Genomic DNA, 19,059 nt, shown 5'->3' with positions numbered 1-19,059 from the left:
GGTATGTATGGTCAGGGAGTTATGTATGGTCAGGAGTTATGTATGGTCAGGAGTTATGTATGGTCAGGGAGGTATGTATGGTCAGGGAGTTATGTATGGTCAGGGCGTTATGTATGGTCAGGGCGTTATGTATGGTCAGGGCGTTATGTATGGTCAGGGCGTTATGTATGGTCAGGGAGTTATGTATGGTCAGGGCGTTATGTATGGTCAGGGCGTTATGTATGGTCAGGGCGGTATGTATGGTCAGGGAGTTATGTATGGTCAGGGCGTTATGTATGGTCAGGGAGGTATGTATGGTCAGGGAGGTATGTATGGTTAGGGCGTTATGTATGGTCAGGTCAGGGAGTTATGTATGGTCAGGGCGTTATGTATGGTCAGGAGGTATGTATGGTCAGGAGGTATGTATGGTTAGGGCGTTATGTATGGTCAGGGAGTTATGTATGGTCAGGGCGTTATGTATGGTCAGAGAGGTATGTATGGTCAGGGAGGTATGTATGGTCAGGGAGGTATGTATGGTCAGGGAGTTATGTATGGTCAGGGCGTTATGTATGGTCAGGGAGGTATGTATGGTCAGGGAGGTATGTATGGTCAGGGAGTTATGTATGGTCAGGGAGGTATGTATGGTCAGGGAGTTATGTATGGTCAGGGCGTTATGTATGGTCAGGGCGTTATGTATGGTCAGGGAGTTATGTATGGTCAGGGAGTTACGTATGGTCAGGGAGGTACGTATGGTCAGGGAGTTACGTATGGGCAGGGCGTTATGTATGGTCAGGGCGTTATGTATGGTCAGGGCGTTATGTATGGTCAGGGAGTTATGTATGGTCAGAGAGGTATGTATGGTCAGGGAGGTATGTATGGTCAGGGAGGTATGTATGTTCAGGGAGTTATGTATGGTTAGGGAGGTATGTATGGTCAGGGAGTTATGTATGATCAGGGCGTTATGTATGGTCAGGGAGTTATGTATGGTCAGGGAGGTATGTATGGTCAGGGCGTTATGCATGGTCAGGGCGTTATGTATGGTCAGGAGTTATGTATGGTCAGGGCGTTATGTATGGTCAGGGCGTTATGTATGGTCAGGGAGGTATGTATGGTCAGGAGTTATGTATGGTCAGGGAGTTATGTATGGTCAGGGCGTTATGTATGGTCAGGGGCGTTATGTATGGTCAGGAGGTATGTATGGTCAGGGAGTTACGTATGGTCAGGGAGGTATGTATGGTCAGGGAGGTACGTATGGTCAGGGAGTTATGTATGGTCAGGAGGTATGTATGGTCAGGGAGTTATGTATGGTCAGGGCGTTATGTATGGTCAGGGAGTTATGTATGGTCAGGGCGTTATGTATGGTCAGGGAGTTATGTATGGTCAGGGCGTTATGTATGGGCAGGGAGGTATGTATGGTCAGGGAGGTATGTATGGTCAGGGAGTTATGTATGGTCAGGGAGGTATGTATGGTCAGGGAGTTATGTATGGGCAGGGAGGTATGTATGGTCAGGGAGTTATGTATGGTCAGAGAGGTATGTATGGTCAGGGAGTTACGTATGGTCAGGGAGGTATGTATGGTCAGGGAGTTATGTATGGGCAGGGCGTTATGTATGGTCAGGGCGTTATGTATGGTCAGGGCGTTATGTATGGTCAGGGCGTTATGTATGGTCAGGGAGTTATGTATGGGCAGGGCGTTATGTATGGTCAGGGCGTTATGTATGGTCAGGGAGTTATATATGGTCAGGGCGGTATGTATGGGCAGGGAGGTATGTATGGTCAGGGAGTTATGTATGGTCAGGGAGTTATGTATGATCAGGGCGTTATGTATGGTCAGGGAGTTATGTATGGTCAGGGCGTTATGTATGGTCAGGGAGGTATGTATGGTCAGGGAGGTATGTATGGTCAGGGCGTTATGTATGGTCAGGGCGTTATGTATGGTCAGGGAGTTATGTATGGTCAGAGAGGTATGTATGGTCAGGGAGGTATGTATGGTCAGGGAGGTATGTATGTTCAGGGAGTTATGTATGGTTAGGGAGGTATGTATGGTCAGGGAGTTATGTATGATCAGGGCGTTATGTATGGTCAGGGAGGTATGTATGGTCAGGGCGTTATGCATGGTCAGGCGTTATGTATGGTCAGGGAGTTATGTATGGTCAGGCGTTATGTATGGTCAGGGCGTTATGTATGGTCAGGAGTTATGTATGGTCAGGGCGTTATGTATGGTCAGGGAGTTATGTATGGTCAGGGCGTTATGTATGGTCAGGCGTTATGTATGGTCAGGGAGGTATGTATGGTCAGGAGTTATGTATGGTCAGGGAGGTATGTATGGTCAGGGAGGTATGTATGGTCAGGGAGTTATGTATGGTCAGGGAGGTATGTATGGTCAGGGAGTTATGTATGGTCAGGGCGTTATGTATGGTCAGGGAGGTATGTATGGTCATGGTCAGGGCGTTATGTATGGTCAGGGGAGGTATGTATGGTCAGGAGTTATGTATGGTCAGGGAGTTATGTATGGTCAGGGCGTTATGTATGGTCAGGGAGTTATGTATGGTCAGGGAGTTATGTATGGTCAGGGAGGTATGTATGGTCAGGGAGTTATGTATGGTCAGGGAGGTATGTATGGTCAGGGAGTTATGTATGGGCAGGGAGGTATGTATGGTCAGGGAGTTATGTATGGTCAGAGAGGTATGTATGGTCAGGGAGTTACGTATGGTCAGGGAGGTATGTATGGTCAGGAGTTATGTATGGGCAGGGCGTTATGTATGGTCAGGCGTTATGTATGGTCAGGGCGTTATGTATGGTCAGGCGTTATGTATGGTCAGGAGGTTATGTATGGTCAGGAGTTATGTATGGGCAGGAGGTTATGTATGGTCAGGGAGTTATGTATGGTCAGGGAGTTATATATGGTCAGGCGGTATGTATGGTCAGGGAGGTATGTATGGTCAGGAGTTATGTATGGTCAGGGCGTTATGTATGGTCAGGGAGGTATGTATGGTCAGGGCGTTATGTATGGTCAGGAGCGTTATGTATGGTCAGGGAGTTATGTATGGTCAGGGAGTTATGTATGGTCAGGGCGTTATGTATGGTCAGGAGTTATGTATGGTCAGGGCGTTATGTATGGTCAGGGAGGTATGTATGGTCAGGAGGTATGTATGGTCAGGGAGTTATGTATGGTCAGGAGGTATGTATGGTCAGGGAGTTATGTATGGGCAGGGAGGTATGTATGGTCAGGGAGTTATGTATGGTCAGAGAGGTATGTATGGTCAGGGAGTTATGTATGGTCAGGGAGTATGTATGGTCAGGAGTTATGTATGGTCAGGGCGTATGTATGGTCAGGGCGTTATGTATGGTCAGGGCGTTATGTATGGTCAGGGCGTTATGTATGGTCAGGGAGTTATGTATGGGCAGGGCGTTATGTATGGTCAGGGCGTTATGTATGGTCAGGGAGTTATATATGGTCAGGGCGGTATGTATGGGCAGGGAGGTATGTATGGTCAGGGAGTTATGTATGGTCAGGGAGGTATGTATGGTCAGGGAGGTATGTATGGTCAGGGAGTTATGTATGGTCAGGGAGGTATGTATGGTCAGGGAGGTATGTATGGTCAGGGAGTTATGTATGGTCAGGGAGGTATGTATGGTCAGGGAGTTATGTATGGTCAGGGATGTATGTATGGTCAGGGAGTTACGTATGGGCAGGGAGGTATGTATGGTCAGGGAGTTACGTATGGTCAGGGAGGTATGTATGGTCAGGGAGTTATGTATGGTCAGGGAGGTATGTATGGTCAGGGAGTTATGTATGGGCAGGGCGTTATGTATGGTCAGGGAGTTATGTATGGTCAGGGCGTTATGTATGATCAGGGCGTTATGTATGGTCAGGGCGGTATGTATGGTCAGGGTGGTATGTATGGTCAGGGAGTTATGTATGGTCAGGGCGTTATGTATGGTCAGGGCGTTATGTATGGTCAGGGCGTTATGTATGGTCAGGGAGTTATCTATGGTCAGGGAGTCTTGTATGGTCAGGGAGTTTTGTATGGTCAGGGCGTTATGTATGGTCAGGGCGTTATGTATGGTCAGGGAGTTATGTATGGTCAGGGAGGTATGTATGGTCAGGGCGTTATGTATGGTCAGGGAGTTATGTATGGTCAGGGAGGTATGTATGGTCAGGGCGTTATGTATGGTCAGGGCGTTATGTATGGTCAGGGCGTTATGTATGGTCAGGGAGTTATGTATGGTCAGGGAGTTATATATTGTCAGGGCGTTATGTATGGTCAGGGAGGTATGTATGGTCAGGGTGTTATGTGTGGTCAGGGAGGTATGTATGGTCAGGGAGGTATGTATGGTCAGGGCGTTATGTATGGTCAGGGCGTTATGTATGGTCAGGAGGTATGTATGGTCAGGGAGGTATGTATGGTCAGGGAGGTATGTATGTTCAGGGAGTTATGTATGGTTAGGGCGTTATGTATGGTCAGGGCGTTATGTATGGTCAGGGAGTTATATATGGTCAGGGCGGTATGTATGGGCAGGGAGGTATGTATGGTCAGGGCGTTATGTATGGTCAGGGAGTTATGTATGGTCAGGGCGTTATGTATGATCAGGGCGTTATGTATGGTCAGGGCGTTATGTATGGTCAGGGAGTTATGTATGGTCAGGGAGTATGTATGGTCAGGGCGTTATGTATGGTCAGGCGTTATGTATGTTCAGGAGTTATGTATGGTCAGGGCGTTATGTATGGTCAGGAGTTATGTATTGTCAGGGCGTTATGTATGGTCAGGAGGTATGTATGGTCAGGGCGTATGTATGGTCAGGGCGTTATGTATGGTCAGGGAGTTATGTATGGTCAGGGAGTTATGTATGGTCAGGGAGGTATGTATGGTCAGGGAGGTATGTATGGTCAGGGGTATGTATGGTCAGGGCGTTATGTATGGTCAGGGCGTTATGTATGGTCAGAGGTATGTATGGTCAGGGAGGTATGTATGTTCAGGAGATTATGTATGGTCAGGGCGTTATGTATGGTCAGGGCGTTATGTATGGTCAGGGTATATATGGTCAGGGCGGTATGTATGGTCAGGGAGTTATGTATGGTCAGGCGTTATGTATGGTCAGGGAGTTATGTATGGGCAGGGCGTTATGTATGGTCAGGGCGTTATGTATGGTCAGGAGTTATATATGGTCAGGGCGGTATGTATGGTCAGGGAGTTATGTATGGTCAGGGGCGTTATGTATGGTCAGGGAGTTATGTATGGTCAGGCGTTATGTATGATCAGGGCGTTATGTATGGTCAGGGCGTTATGTATGGTCAGGGAGGTTATGTATGGTCAGGCGTTATCTATGGTCAGAAGTGATGTTTGGGCAGGAGTTTTGTATGGTCAGGGCGTTATGTATGGTCAGGGGAGTTATGTATGGTCAGGCGTTATGTATGGTCAGGAGTTATGTATTGTCAGGGCGTTATGTATGGTCAGGGAGGTATGTATGGTCAGGGCGTTATGTATGGTCAGGGCGTTATGTATGGTCAGGGAGTTATGTATGGTCAGGGCGTTATGTATGGTCAGGGCGTTATGTATGGTCAGGGAGGTATGTATGGTCAGGGAGGTATGTATGGTCAGGGAATTATGTATGGTCAGGGAGGTATGTATGGTCAGGGAGGTATGTATGGTCAGGGCGTTATGTATGGTCAGGGCGTTATATGTATGGTCAGGGAGTTATGTATGGTCAGGGCGTTATGTATGGTCAGGGAGTTATGTATTGTCAGGGCGTTATGTATGGTCAGGGAGGTATGTATGGTCAGGGCGTTATGTATGGTCAGGGCGTTATGTATGGTCAGGGAGTTATGTATGGTCAGGGCGTTATGTATGGTCAGGGCGTTATGTATGGTCAGGGAGGTATGTATGGTCAGGGCGTTATGTATGGTCAGGGCGTTATGTATGGTCAGAGAGGTATGTATGGTCAGGGAGGTATGTATGGTCAGGGCGTTATGTATGGTCAGGGAGGTATGTATGGTCAGGGAGGTATGTATGGTCAGGGAGTTATGTATGGTCAGGGAGGTATGTATGGTCAGGGAGTTATGTATGGTCAGGGAGTTATGTATGGTCAGGGAGGTATGTATGGTCAGGGAGGTATGTATGGTCAGGGCGTTATGTATGGTCAGGGAGGTATGTATGGTCAGGGAGGTATGTATGGTCAGGGAGGTATGTATGGTCAGGGAGTTATGTATGGTCAGGGAGGTATGTATGGTCAGGGAGGTATGTATGGTCAGGGAGGTATGTATGGTCAGGGAATTATGTATGGTCAGGGAGGTATGTATGGTCAGGGAGTTATGTATGGTCAGGGAGTTATGTATGGTCAGGGCGTTATGTATGGTCAGGGCGTTATGTATGGTCAGGGCGGTATGTATGGTCAGGGAGTTATGTATGGTCAGGGCGTTATGTATGGTCAGGGAGGTATGTATGGTCAGGGAGGTATGTATGGTCAGGAGTTATGTATGGTCAGGGAGGTATGTATGGTCAGGGAGGTATGTATGGTCAGGGAGGTATGTATGGTCAGGGAGGTATGTATGGTCAGGGAGTTATGTATGGTCAGGGAATTATGTATGGTCAGGGAGGTATGTATGGTCAGGGAGTTATGTATGGTCAGGGAGGTATGTATGGTCAGGGCATTATGTATGGTCAGGGAGTTATGTATGGTCAGGGAGGTATGTATGGTCAGGGAGGTATGTATGGTCAGGGAGGTATGTATGGTCAGGGAGGTATGTATGGTCAGGGAGTTATGTATGGTCAGGGCGTTATGTATGGTCAGGGAGGTATGTATGGTCAGGGAGGTATGTATGGTCAGGGAGTTATGTATGGTCAGGGAGGTATGTATGGTCAGGGAGGTATGTATGGTCAGGGAGGTATGTATGGTCAGGGAGGTATGTATGGTCAGGGAGTTATGTATGGTCAGGGAGTTATGTATGGTCAGGGAGGTATGTATGGTCAGGGCATTATGTATGGTCAGGGAGGTATGTATGGTCAGGGAGGTATGTATGGTCAGGGAGGTATGTATGGTCAGGGAGTTATGTATGGTCAGGGAGTTATGTATGGTCAGGGAGGTATGTATGGTCAGGGAGGTATGTATGGTCAGGGAGTTATGTATGGTCAGGGAATTATGTATGGTCAGGGAGGTATGTATGGTCAGGGAGTTATGTATGGTCAGGGAGGTATGTATGGTCAGGGAGGTATGTATGGTCAGGGAGGTATGTATGGTCAGGGAGTTATGTATGGTCAGGGCGTTATGTATGGTCAGGGAGGTATGTATGGTCAGGGAGGTATGTATGGTCAGGGAATTATGTATGGTCAGGGAGGTATGTATGGTCAGGGAATTATGTATGGTCAGGGAGGTATGTATGGTCAGGGCATTATGTATGGTCAGGGCGTTATGTATGGTCAGGGAGGTATGTATGGTCAGGGAGGTATGTATGGTCAGGGAGTTATGTATGGTCAGGGCGTTATGTATGGTCAGGGCGTTATGTATGGTCAGGGCGTTATGTATGGTCAGGGAGTTATGTATGGTCAGGGAGTTATGTATGGTCAGGGCGTTATGTATGGTCAGGGAGTTATGTATGGTCAGAGAGGTATGTATGGTCAGGGAGGTATGTATGGTCAGGGAGGTATGTATGGTCAGGGAGGTATGTATGGTCAGGGAGGTATGTATGGTCAGGGAGGTATGTATGGTCAGGGAGGTATGTATGGTCAGGGCGTTATGTATGGTCAGGGAGGTATGTATGGTCAGGGAGGTATGTATGGTCAGGGAGGTATGTATGGTCAGGGAGGTATGTATGGTCAGGGAGGTATGTATGGTCAGGGAGTTATGTATGGTCAGGGCGTTATGTATGGTCAGGGAGGTATGTATGGTCAGGGAGGTATGTATGGTCAGAGAGTTATGTATGGTCAGAGAGTTATGTATGGTCAGAGAGTTATGTATGGTCAGGGAGGTATGTATGGTCAGGGAGGTATGTATGGTCAGGGAGGTATGTATGGTCAGGGAGGTATGTATGGTTAGGGAGGTATGTATGGTCAGGGAGTTATGTATGGTCAGGGCGTTATGTATGGTCAGGGCGTTATGTATGGTCAGGGCGGTATGTATGGTCAGGGCGTTATGTATGGTCAGGGAGGTATGCATGGTCAGGGAGGTATGTATGGTTAGGGCGTTATGTATGGTCAGGGAGTTATGTATGGTCAGGGCGTTATGTATGGTCAGGGCATTATGTATGGTCAGGGAGTTATGTATGGTCAGGGAGTTATGTATGGTCAGGGAGTTATGTATGGTCAGGGAGGTATGTATGGTCAGGGAGGTATGTATGGTCAGGGAGTTACGTATGGTCAGGGAGTTATGTATGGTCAGGGAGGTATGTATGGTCAGGAAGTTATGTATGGTCAGGGAGTTAAGTATGGTCAGGGCGTTATGTATGGTCAGGGAGGTATGTATGGTCAGGGAGTTATGTATGGTCAGGGCGTTATGTATGGTCAGGGAGGTATGTATGGTCAGAGAGGTATGTATGGTCAGGGAGGTATGTATGTTCAGGGCATTATGTATGGTCAGGGCGTTATGTATGGTCAGGGAGGTATGTATGGTCAGAGAGGTATGTATGGTCAGGGCGTTATGTATGGTCAGGGAGTTATGTATGGTCAGGGCGTTATGTATGGTCAGGGCATTATGTATGGTCAGGGAGGTATGTATGGTCAGGGAGTTATGTATGGTCAGGGAGGTATGTATGGTCAGGGAGGTATGTATGGTCAGGGAGTTATGTATGGTCAGGGCGTTATGTATGGTCAGGGAGGTATGTATGGTCAGGGAGGTATGTATGGTCAGGAAGTTATGTATGGTCAGGGAGTTATGTATGGTCAGGGCGTTATGTATGGTCAGGGCGTTATGTATGGTCAGGGCGGTATGTATGGTCAGGGAGTTATGTATGGTCAGGGAGGTATGTATGGTCAGGGCGTTATGCATGGTCAGGGCGTTATGCATGGTCAGGGCGTTATGTATGGTCAGGGAGTTATGTATGGTCAGGGAGTTATGTATGGTCAGGGAGTTATGTATGGTCAGGGAGGTATGTATGGTCAGGGCGTTATGTATGGTCAGGGAGTTATGTATGGTCAGGGCGTTATGTATGGTCAGAGAGGTATGTATGGTCAGGGAGGTATGTATGGTCAGGGAGGTATGTATGGTCAGGGAGTTATGTATGGTCAGGGAGGTATGTATGGTCAGGGAGGTATGTATGGTCAGGGAGGTATGTATGGTCAGGGAGTTATGTATGGTCAGGGAGGTATGTATGGTCAGGGCGTTATGCATGGTCAGGGTGTTATGTATGGTCAGGGAGGTATGTATGGTCAGGGAGTTATGTATGGTCAGGGAGTTATGTATGGTCAGGGAGTTATGTATGGTCAGGGAGGTATGTATGGTCAGGGCGTTATGTATGGTCAGGGAGTTATGTATGGTCAGGGCGTTATGTATGGTCAGAGAGGTATGTATGGTCAGGGAGGTATGTATGGTCAGGGAGGTATGTATGGTCAGGGCGTTATGTATGGTCAGGGAGGTATGTATGGTCAGGGAGGTATGTATGGTCAGGGAGGTATGTATGGTCAGGGAGTTATGTATGGTCAGGGAGTTATGTATGGTCAGGGAGGTATGTATGGTCAGGGAGTTATGTATGGTCAGGGAGTTATGTATGGTCAGGGAGGTATGTATGGTCAGGGAGGTATGTATGGTCAGGGAGTTATGTATGGTCAGGGAGTTATGTATGGTCAGGGCGTTATGTATGGTCAGGGCGTTATGTATGGTCAGGGAGGTATGTATGGTCAGGGAGGTATGTATGGTCAGGGAGTTATGTATGGTCAGGGAGTTATGTATGGTCAGAGAGGTATGTATGGTCAGGGAGGTATGTATGGTCAGGGAATTATGTATGGTCAGGGAGTTATGTATGGTCAGGGCGTTATGTATGGTCAGGGCGTTATGTATGGTCAGGGAGGTATGTATGGTCAGGGAGGTATGTATGGTCAGGGAGTTATGTATGGTCAGGGAGTTATGTATGGTCAGAGAGGTATGTATGGTCAGGGAGGTATGTATGGTCAGGGAATTATGTATGGTCAGGGAGGTATGTATGGTCAGGGCATTATGTATGGTCAGGGAGGTATGTATGGTCAGGGAGGTATGTATGGTCAGGGCGTTATGTATGGTCAGGGAGGTATGTATGGTCAGGGCGTTATGTATGGTCAGGGCGTTATGTATGGTCAGGGCATTATGTATGGTCAGGGAGTTATGTATTGTCAGGGCGTTTTGTATGGTCAGGGAGGTATGTATGGTCAGGGCGTTATGTATGGTCAGGGCGTTATGTATGGTCAGGGCGTTATGTATGGTCAGGGAGTTATGTATTGTCAGGGCGTTATGTATGGTCAGGGAGGTATGTATGGTCAGGGCGTTATGTATGGTCAGGGCGTTATGTATGGTCAGGGCGTTATGTATGGTCAGGGCGTTATGTATGGTCAGGGAGTTATGTATGGTCAGGGAGTTATGTATGGTCAGGGAGGTATGTATGGTCAGGGCGTTATGTATGGTCAGGGAGTTATGTATGGTCAGGGCGTTATGTATGGTCAGAGAGGTATGTATGGTCAGGGAGGTATGTATGGTCAGGGAGGTATGTATGGTCAGGGAGGTATGTATGGTCAGGGAGTTATGTATGGTCAGGGAGGTATGTATGGTCAGGGAGGTATGTATGGTCAGGGAGTTATGTATGGTCAGGGAGTTATGTATGGTCAGGGCGTTATGTATGGTCAGGGAGGTATGTATGGTCAGGGCGTTATGTATGGTCAGGGCGTTATGTATGGTCAGGGAGTTATGTATGGTCAGGGAGTTATGTATGGTCAGGGCGTTATGTATGGTCAGGGAGGTATGTATGGTCAGGGAGTTATGTATGGTCAGGGAGGTATGTATGTTCAGGTAGTTATGTATGGTCAGGGCGTTATGTATGGTCAGGGAGGTGTGTATGGTCAGGGAGGTGTGTATGGTCAGGGCGTTATGTATGGTCAGGGAGTTATGTATGGTCAGGGAGGTATGTATGGTCAGGGAGGTATGTATGGTCAGGGAGGTATGTATGGTCAGGGAGGTATGTATGGTCAGGGAATTATGTATGGTCAGGGAATTATGTATGGTCAGGGAATTATGTATGGTCAGGGAGGTATGTATGTTCAGGTAGTTATGTATGGTCAGGGCGTTATGTATGGTCAGGGAGGTGTGTATGGTCAGGGAGTTATGTATGGTTAGGGAGTTATTTATGGTCAGGGCGTTATTTATGGTCAGGGCGTTATGTATTGGGGGCGTTATGTATGGTCAGGGAGGTATGTATGGTCAGGGCGTTATGTATGGTCAGGGAGTTATGTATGGTCAGGGAGGTATGTATGGTCAGGGCGTTATGTATGGTCAGGGCGTTACGTATGGTCAGGGCGTTATGTATGGTCAGGGAGGTATGTATGGTCAGGGCGTTATGTATGGTCAGGGCGTTATGTATGGTCAGGGAGGTATGTATGGTCAGGGCGTTATGTATGGTCAGGGCGTTATGTATGGTCAGGGAGCGGTTATGGTCAGGGAGGTATGTATGGTCAGGGCGTTATGTATGGTCAGGGCGTTATGTATGGTCAGGGAGCGGTTATGGTCAGGAGGGATGTGGTTCAGAAGTTACAGTCAGGGGTTTCGGGTCACAGTGCTGTGTTAGAGTTAGGTCAAAGGGTAGTGTAATGGGGTAACTTGGTTTGTAGTTAGAGTATTTGGATTATAGGTGTCATGTTTCACTCTCACTCCTGGTGCTGATGCTGTAGTTACAGTAGAGGAAATAAACCAACCCTAATCTACATTTGTCATTTCGGTGAACAATCTCTTTACTTCATAGCTGCAGCGGGCAATTATTCAAATGTTGATGATACAATTTCCATCTGAGCATATTTTATATGTCTAATCCCTGTTCCTATATCATATTATTATTTAGACATATTTATATGTCTATGTATGTCTATGTTTGTCTATGTAAAGTGGATGTAGTGATGTGTATTGATGTGTCGTTATACTGCACTAGGATCCCAACGTTAATGCAACACTGCCTGTTTGCTACACTATACTGCTGTTACCAGGGAGGGGGCTTCCAAAGCAGTTTCTTAGCAACCTTCAAATATGTCCTAGCTTCTCCTGATTTCACTAATTAGTTAATGCCCATTCAAGAGAGTGTCAAATATTGCATGAACATGCATGAACAGTGCACCACCACCACTACACATCCCAATGGTTTTATTAAGCTGGGTTGTTCTCTCTACTGCAGGTGCTTTAACAGAATCCACTTATTCTGGCATATTTGTTATATTGAGTTGTATACACGACAATAGATTAGTTTCTGGTGTTGATTGTAGCGAGCCAATAATGTTTCTCTTAATCCTTCTCAGAAATTGAGTTGAAAACAGATGTACGATTAGTGTTATTGATGTGTTCAAACAATATCCAAAACCGAATCTGAATTGTTCCCAATATGTTTGCACATTTAATATTATTAGTAGATTATTTTGCAATCCAATGAATGATTCTTACAATATTGACTACATCTTATGTGTTCCACTACAACTCTGGTATTCACTTTTTCCTAAACCAAAATAAGACTTTTAGATCCTCACAACACCTCCTTAACACTTTGTCTCTCTCTGTATAATAGTGTTCAGGGAGCCGTATACGGTGCGTGTTGCAGACCAACGCTCCATGCGGGGAAACGTGGCCGTGTTCAAGTGCCTCATTCCCACCGCCGTGCAGGAGTACGTCAGCGTGGTGTCCTGGGAGAGAGACACTGTCTCCATCGTCCCAGGTAGGACATCATGGGACAGAGAGGGCTTGGGGGGGGAGGGGGGCAGGACAGGGCTGGGTAAATGGCTGGGTAAAGGGTAGGGTTATTAGTCTGTAAGGGTTTTGTGTGAGTTTGTGAATAAATGTATCCATATGGCTGCTATTTACAATGCATTCAAAACAAAAGCAAGGGTGAAGCAAGATGCAGTTGTGGTTGTTGTTTTTGAGTGTGTGTGTGTGTGTGTGTGTGTGTGTGTGTGTGTGTGTGTGTGTGTGTGTGTGTGTGTGTGTGTGTGTGTGTGTGTGTGTGTGTGTGTGTGTGTGCACGTGTCCTTCTGTATGTTAATGATGTGCTGCTGCTTTGCTCTTTGTATCTCCTGACCTAACTCTAACTCCTGTCTGCTGTCTGTCTGCTCACTGTTCTGGATCACTGATTCTTCCTCCTGCAAACTCTCTCCATCATTTCTCCCTCTCGTTGATTTTCTCTCTCTTCATCTTTCTCTCTCCGTTTTCTTTTTTTTTTTTTTCCCAAATTTTGTGCTATCCAATTGGTAGTTACAGTCTTGTCCCATCGCTGCAACTCCCGTACGGACTCGGGAGAGGCAAAGGTCGAGAGCCGTGCGTCCTCTGAAACACAACCCAGCCAAGCCGCACTGCTTCTTTACACAATGCCCTCTTAACCCGGAAGCCAGCCGCACCAATGTGTCGGAAGAAACACCGTACACCTGGCGACTGTGTCAGCCTGCACTGCGCCCGGCCCGCCACAGGAGTCGCTAGTGCGCGATGGGACAAGAACATCTCTGCCGGCCAAACCCTCCCCTAACCTGGCCGACGCTGGCCAGTGCCTTAGACCACTGCACCACTCGGGAGGCCCCTCTCCCTATTCTCTCTCTCCTCTCTTGCCTCCATCCCTTTCACTCTCGAGCTCCATTGCTCTCTTCCTACATATTCCCCTAACTTTTGACCTTTTGACCTCTCTCTCCACCTTAACCACTCCCTCTCAAACCTTGTCTCTAGCCAACTATCTTCATTTACCTGTCCCCCGGTCTAAACTGATTGACTCCATTGTTTGTTCATTTCTATTTATTCCCTTCTGTATTGTTATCCTAATTTAGATCCATTGCGTCTTTTCCTAACATGCCAACGAGCCTTTGACCTTTTTACAACTTCTACAGTATGTCTCCTGTATTTTCCTCTCTATTGTGTACATTTCTACATTCTCCTTGGATCCCTCCCTGTCCCACATTCATCTTCATTAACCTCATTCGTGTGTGTGTGTGTGTGTGTGTGTGTGTGTGTGTGTGTGTGTGTGTGTGTGTGTGTGTGTGTGTGTGTGTGTGTGTGTGTGTGTGTGTGTGTGTGTGTGTGTGTGTGCACATGTTAGTGTGTTTATTTGTTGTTTTTGTTATATGTACAGTACCAGTCAAAGGTTTAGACACACCTACTCAAGGGGTTTTTCTGTATTTATACTATTTTCTTCATTGTTGAATAATAGTGAAGACATCAAAACTATGAAATAACACATATGGAACCATGTAGTAAACAAAAAGTGTTAAACAAATCAAAAATATATTTTAGATTTTAGATTCTTCAAAGTAGCCACTCTTTGCCTTGAACTCGGTGAAGCATTTATTTGGGCTGCAATCTGAGGTGCAGTTAACTCTAAGGAACTTGTCATCTGCAGCAGAGGTAACTCTGGGTCTTCCTTTCCTGTGGCGGTCCTCATGAGAGACAGTTTCATCAGAGCGCTTGATGGTTTTTGCAACTGCACTTGAAGAAGTTCTTGAAATTTTCCATCTTGACTAACCTTCATGTCTTAAATTAATGATGGACTGTCATTTTGTCTTTGCTTATTTGAGCTGTTCTTGCCATAAAATGGACTTGGTATTTTACCAAATAGCGCTATCTTCTGTATACCATCGCTACCTTGTCACAACACAACGGATTGGCACAAACACATGGAAAGGAAAGGAAAGAAATTCCACAAATTAACTTTTAACAAGGCACACCTGTTAATTGAAATGCATTCCAGGTGACTACCTCATGAAGCTGGTTGAGAGAATGCCAAGAGTGTGCAAAGCTGTTATCGAGGCAAAGGGTAGCTACTTTGAAGAATCTCAAATATATTTTGAACCCTTTTTTGGATACTACATTATTCTATATGTGTTATTTCATAGTTTTGATGTCTTCACTATTATTATACAATGTAGAAAATATTACATATAAAGAAAAACCCTGGAATGAGTAGGTGTGTCCAAACTTTTGACTGGTACTGTACATATAGTTGTCTATATTTGTGTGTTTAGGGGAAGTTATTGCATTAATAGTGTACATGTGTTAAATATCCTTAGTTATCATGGATAATGCAACAGATAACAATAAACATCTCCAATGCTGTGACGTGAAACTCTTTTACAATAACAAAGTGGAAGGTGGAGAGGGAGAGAACAGAGAGGAGAGAAAGAGGCAAAGAAAGAGAAGCAAGGAGGGTAGTGGGGCAAGAACAGCCTCAGGACCTGGCAGATGGCGTTCTATATACACACACACACACACACACACACACACACACACACACACACACACACACACACACACACACACACACACACACACACACACACACACACACACACACACACACACACACACACACACACACACACACACAGACTGTGCGAATGAATGTTTGGTGTATGTTTGAGACACATTATGCTTATGTCAGTTACGAGGAGCTTGGACAGACTACCTGGCCATTTTATAAAATTGTATTTCTTATCAGCCTGGTTTGACTGTATCTATTTCTATTTCTTGTAGTATATTTCAGTGATAATGCCCATGAAGACCTAGGAGGATATATTGGCGCGGGTGTTGTTAGGCCCGAGACAGTCCCACATAAACACCGGCTTTGCATTATCCCTTTTCCCAACATCTTCAAAGAATCATTGACATATTTTCATTAAAAACGTTATTTTGATGAATTTATTCATACTATTTAATTCTTCCACAAGATATACAGTAGTCCCGACACAAATATTGGGTTGCTACCCAAGCCGGGATAACTTACAGTCAAGTCAAACAGTGCAACCAGAATAACAACAAAGTAGCTGCATTTGTATTTGTTTGAGCTGTTTTCTAGTGGCATTTATTTGGATACATCCATAACAATGACCTAATAATGAGGCACGATTTCACCTGGCATAGAAAATGTGCTCACCAGTCAGTACACTGTTGTTCAGTGGAGCTAGCCAACAACACAGCTAACACAATCACTTGTGTGGGGCGGCAGGGTGGCCTAGTGGTTAGAGCGTTGGACTAGTAACCATAAAGGTTGCAAGTTTAAATCCCCAAGCTGACAAGATACAAATCCGTCGTTCTGCCCCTGAACAGGCAGTTAACCCACTGTTCCTAGGCCGTCATTGAAAATAATAAGAATTTGTTCTTAACTGACTTGCCTACTTAAATAAAGGAAAAATAAAACTTCAAACTGAAGCTGGAAAGACTCTAAACTAGATGCACTTCAGTTAGTTTGACCTGTTTTCTCTTGATAGTTCTTTGTATTTATCCATAAAAATGATGCTGATTCATGATTTCGACTGGCTGAGAAAAGCTGCCTGCCTGTCTGTCTCATCCCGACTCCCGAAACGTTCATTACTATGGGACAGCTGGAAATCAGATTTGAATATTGAAACAATGTTGCAAATGTCAGAGAGACAGACAGCAAGGTTTATACAAATCTCTGCTGTTGAAAAAACTAAATGTTAGTCTAAAAGAAATGTGAGATAATATCGAGATGCTTTTTATAATGGACATCAAGTTAATAAATCGCCTGGCTGGGCTGACGAGACAGTGGATTGCATAGTCAAATGGAATAGAGTTAACAGGCATTTTAACATCATAGATTTAGCCAGAGGTAACTTGTGAAATAGACTAATCAGAATTCAGGATTAGTGCTGTACTGTACTGTACTGTGGCTGTACTGTGCTGTACTGTGGCTGTACTGTGTTGTACTGTACTGTGGCTGTACTGTACTGTTATGTGGCTGTACTGTGGCTGTACTGTGGCTGTACTGTTATGTGGCTGTACTGTACTGTGGCTGTACTATGGCTGTACTGTGGCTGTACTGTACTGTTGTGTGGCTGTACTGTACTGTACTGTGGCTGTACTGTACTGTTGTGTGGCTGTACTGTACTGTACTGTGGCTGTACTGTGTCTGTACTGTACTGTGGCTGTACTGTGTCTGTACTGTACTGTACTGTACTGTACTGTACTGTACTGTGGCTCTACTGTACTGTTATGTGTCTGTACTGTGGCTGTACTGTTATGTGGCTGTACTGTACTGTTGTGTGGCTGTACTGTACTGTACTGTGGCTGTACTGTACTGTTGTGTGGCTGTACTGTACTGTACTGTGGCTGTACTGTGTCTGTACTGTACTGTGGCTGTGCTGTACTGTACTGTGGCTCTACTGTACTGTACTGTGGCTCTACTGTACTGTACTGTGGCTGTGCTGTTCTGTTGTGTGGCTGTACTGTACTGTACTGTGGCTGTGCTGTACTGTACTGTGGCTATACTGTACTGTACTGTGGCTGTGCTGTACTGTTGTGTGGCTGTACTGTACTGTGGCTATACTGTACTGTACTGTGGCTGTGCTGTTCTGTTGTGTGGCTATACTGTACTGTACTATGGCTGTGCTGTTCTGTTGTGTGGCTGTACTGTACTGTACTGTACTGTGGCTATACTGTGACTGTACTGTACTGTGGCTGTACTGTGACTGTGCTGTACTGTGGCTGTACTGTACTGTACTGTGGCTATACTGTGACTGTACTGTGGCTGTACTGTGACTGTACTGTACTGTGGCCGTACTGTACTGTAATGTGGCTATACTGTGACTGTACTGTACTGTGGCTGTACTGTGACTGTACTGTACTGTGGCTGTACTGTACTGTAATGTGGCTATACTGTACCGTGTATAATTAGTGTAGTTAGTGTGGATATCAGATGGTGAACACGGTGAGCTGCTCACTGAAATGAGCATTCAACATTCCTCTACACTGAACAGCACAGTTAAATACAACACACACCACAGTTAAATTTAAATACACCACACACCAGGTAAAAACACCACAGTGCAGCAGTCAAATAAACTAAGTAAACACTAAATAGCCCAGTATACAATATACAGTATTGTACACAGCAGCACAGTACACATTATACACAATACAGAGGTCAGTGCAAAACAGTTAAATACACTACAAAGCACAGAAAAAACACTCTGCAGTTGTTCTTCTAGCCCAGCACTAACACAAATGATTCACGCCTAATTAACTAATCATCAAGCCCCTTATTATCTGAATCAGGTGTGTAAGTGCTGTGCTGGGACAAAAATTTGCACCCTTCTGTGACCACATGCAGGACCAGGATTGAACATAATTGCACTCCAGGACAGCATTGTTTAACCTTGACCCAAGACCACCCCAATCAACAAAGGAGACAATGACCTAATCATAATAACAGCACAGCAATCTAGTAATCTCTCTCTGTGCATTGAGGCATCGCTCTGAAACACACCACATCTGCCATACCAATCTATAATCTGCCCATAGCGCTATACAATCTGAGCAACGCAATCTCTCCCACTCACACACACACGCAAACACATACACACATACATACTTCCAGCCACACAAACATACATGTATAGCTAGCACACATAAACACATACACACTTTGAATGATTGGGGAATACTGAGAAACATGCATTATATAAAGGCTCAGGTGGGTCAGTGAACTCTGATGTCCTATTGAATGACAGCCCTGCTCCTGTTCAACTAATAAGCTGTCCCCTCATTCAGCCAATCAGCTATCTGCTCACCTCTCTATTTCACACCCTCTTACCTGCTTGCTCTGGCCATTCCATGATCTGCTCACTTTCTCCATCTTTCTCACTATCCATCTTCTCTCTTTCTCTACCATAGACAGATCAGAGAGGAGACAATGAGAGAGAGAGAGAACCCAGGTCTAAAGACTGCTCAGATAGGCCTAATGAAGACAGGGAGATTGAAATTGATTTTGTGTGTGTAAGCTCTCTGGCTATCTGGTTATCTGAGCACAGCCCAGTAATTGGATGGTCATTGTAAACAATGGCAGGCATCTTTCTCAGGAGAGTGTGGGTGTGGTAGTGTGTGGTAGTGTGTGGTAGTGTGTGTGATGGAGCTGAAGAAGATGTATCTTGGTCT

The 19,059-nt window shown here is 45.7% G+C and overlaps 1 protein-coding gene across 5 annotated transcripts in view; it reads left to right on the top strand.

Annotated features, from left to right (window-relative positions):
- LOC118377396 (cell adhesion molecule DSCAML1-like) overlaps positions 1-19,059 on the top strand; it is a 127,942-nt gene that overhangs the window by 26,471 nt on the left and 82,412 nt on the right. For all 5 annotated transcript variants that reach the window (XM_052457990.1, XM_052457988.1, XM_052457989.1 and 2 more), the window contains exon 3: positions 12,701-12,847. In XM_052457990.1, coding sequence (XP_052313950.1) covers positions 12,701-12,847 — 147 coding nt within the window. The remainder of the gene's footprint in view (positions 1-12,700; positions 12,848-19,059) is intronic.

The sequence above is a fragment of the Oncorhynchus keta genome, chromosome 12, assembly GCF_023373465.1.
Source record: "Oncorhynchus keta strain PuntledgeMale-10-30-2019 chromosome 12, Oket_V2, whole genome shotgun sequence".
In the NCBI taxonomy this organism is placed as follows: Eukaryota; Metazoa; Chordata; class Actinopteri; order Salmoniformes; family Salmonidae; genus Oncorhynchus; species Oncorhynchus keta.
The sequence above is the reverse complement of the archived record's forward strand: the minus strand, read 5'-3'. Positions and strand labels throughout refer to the sequence as shown.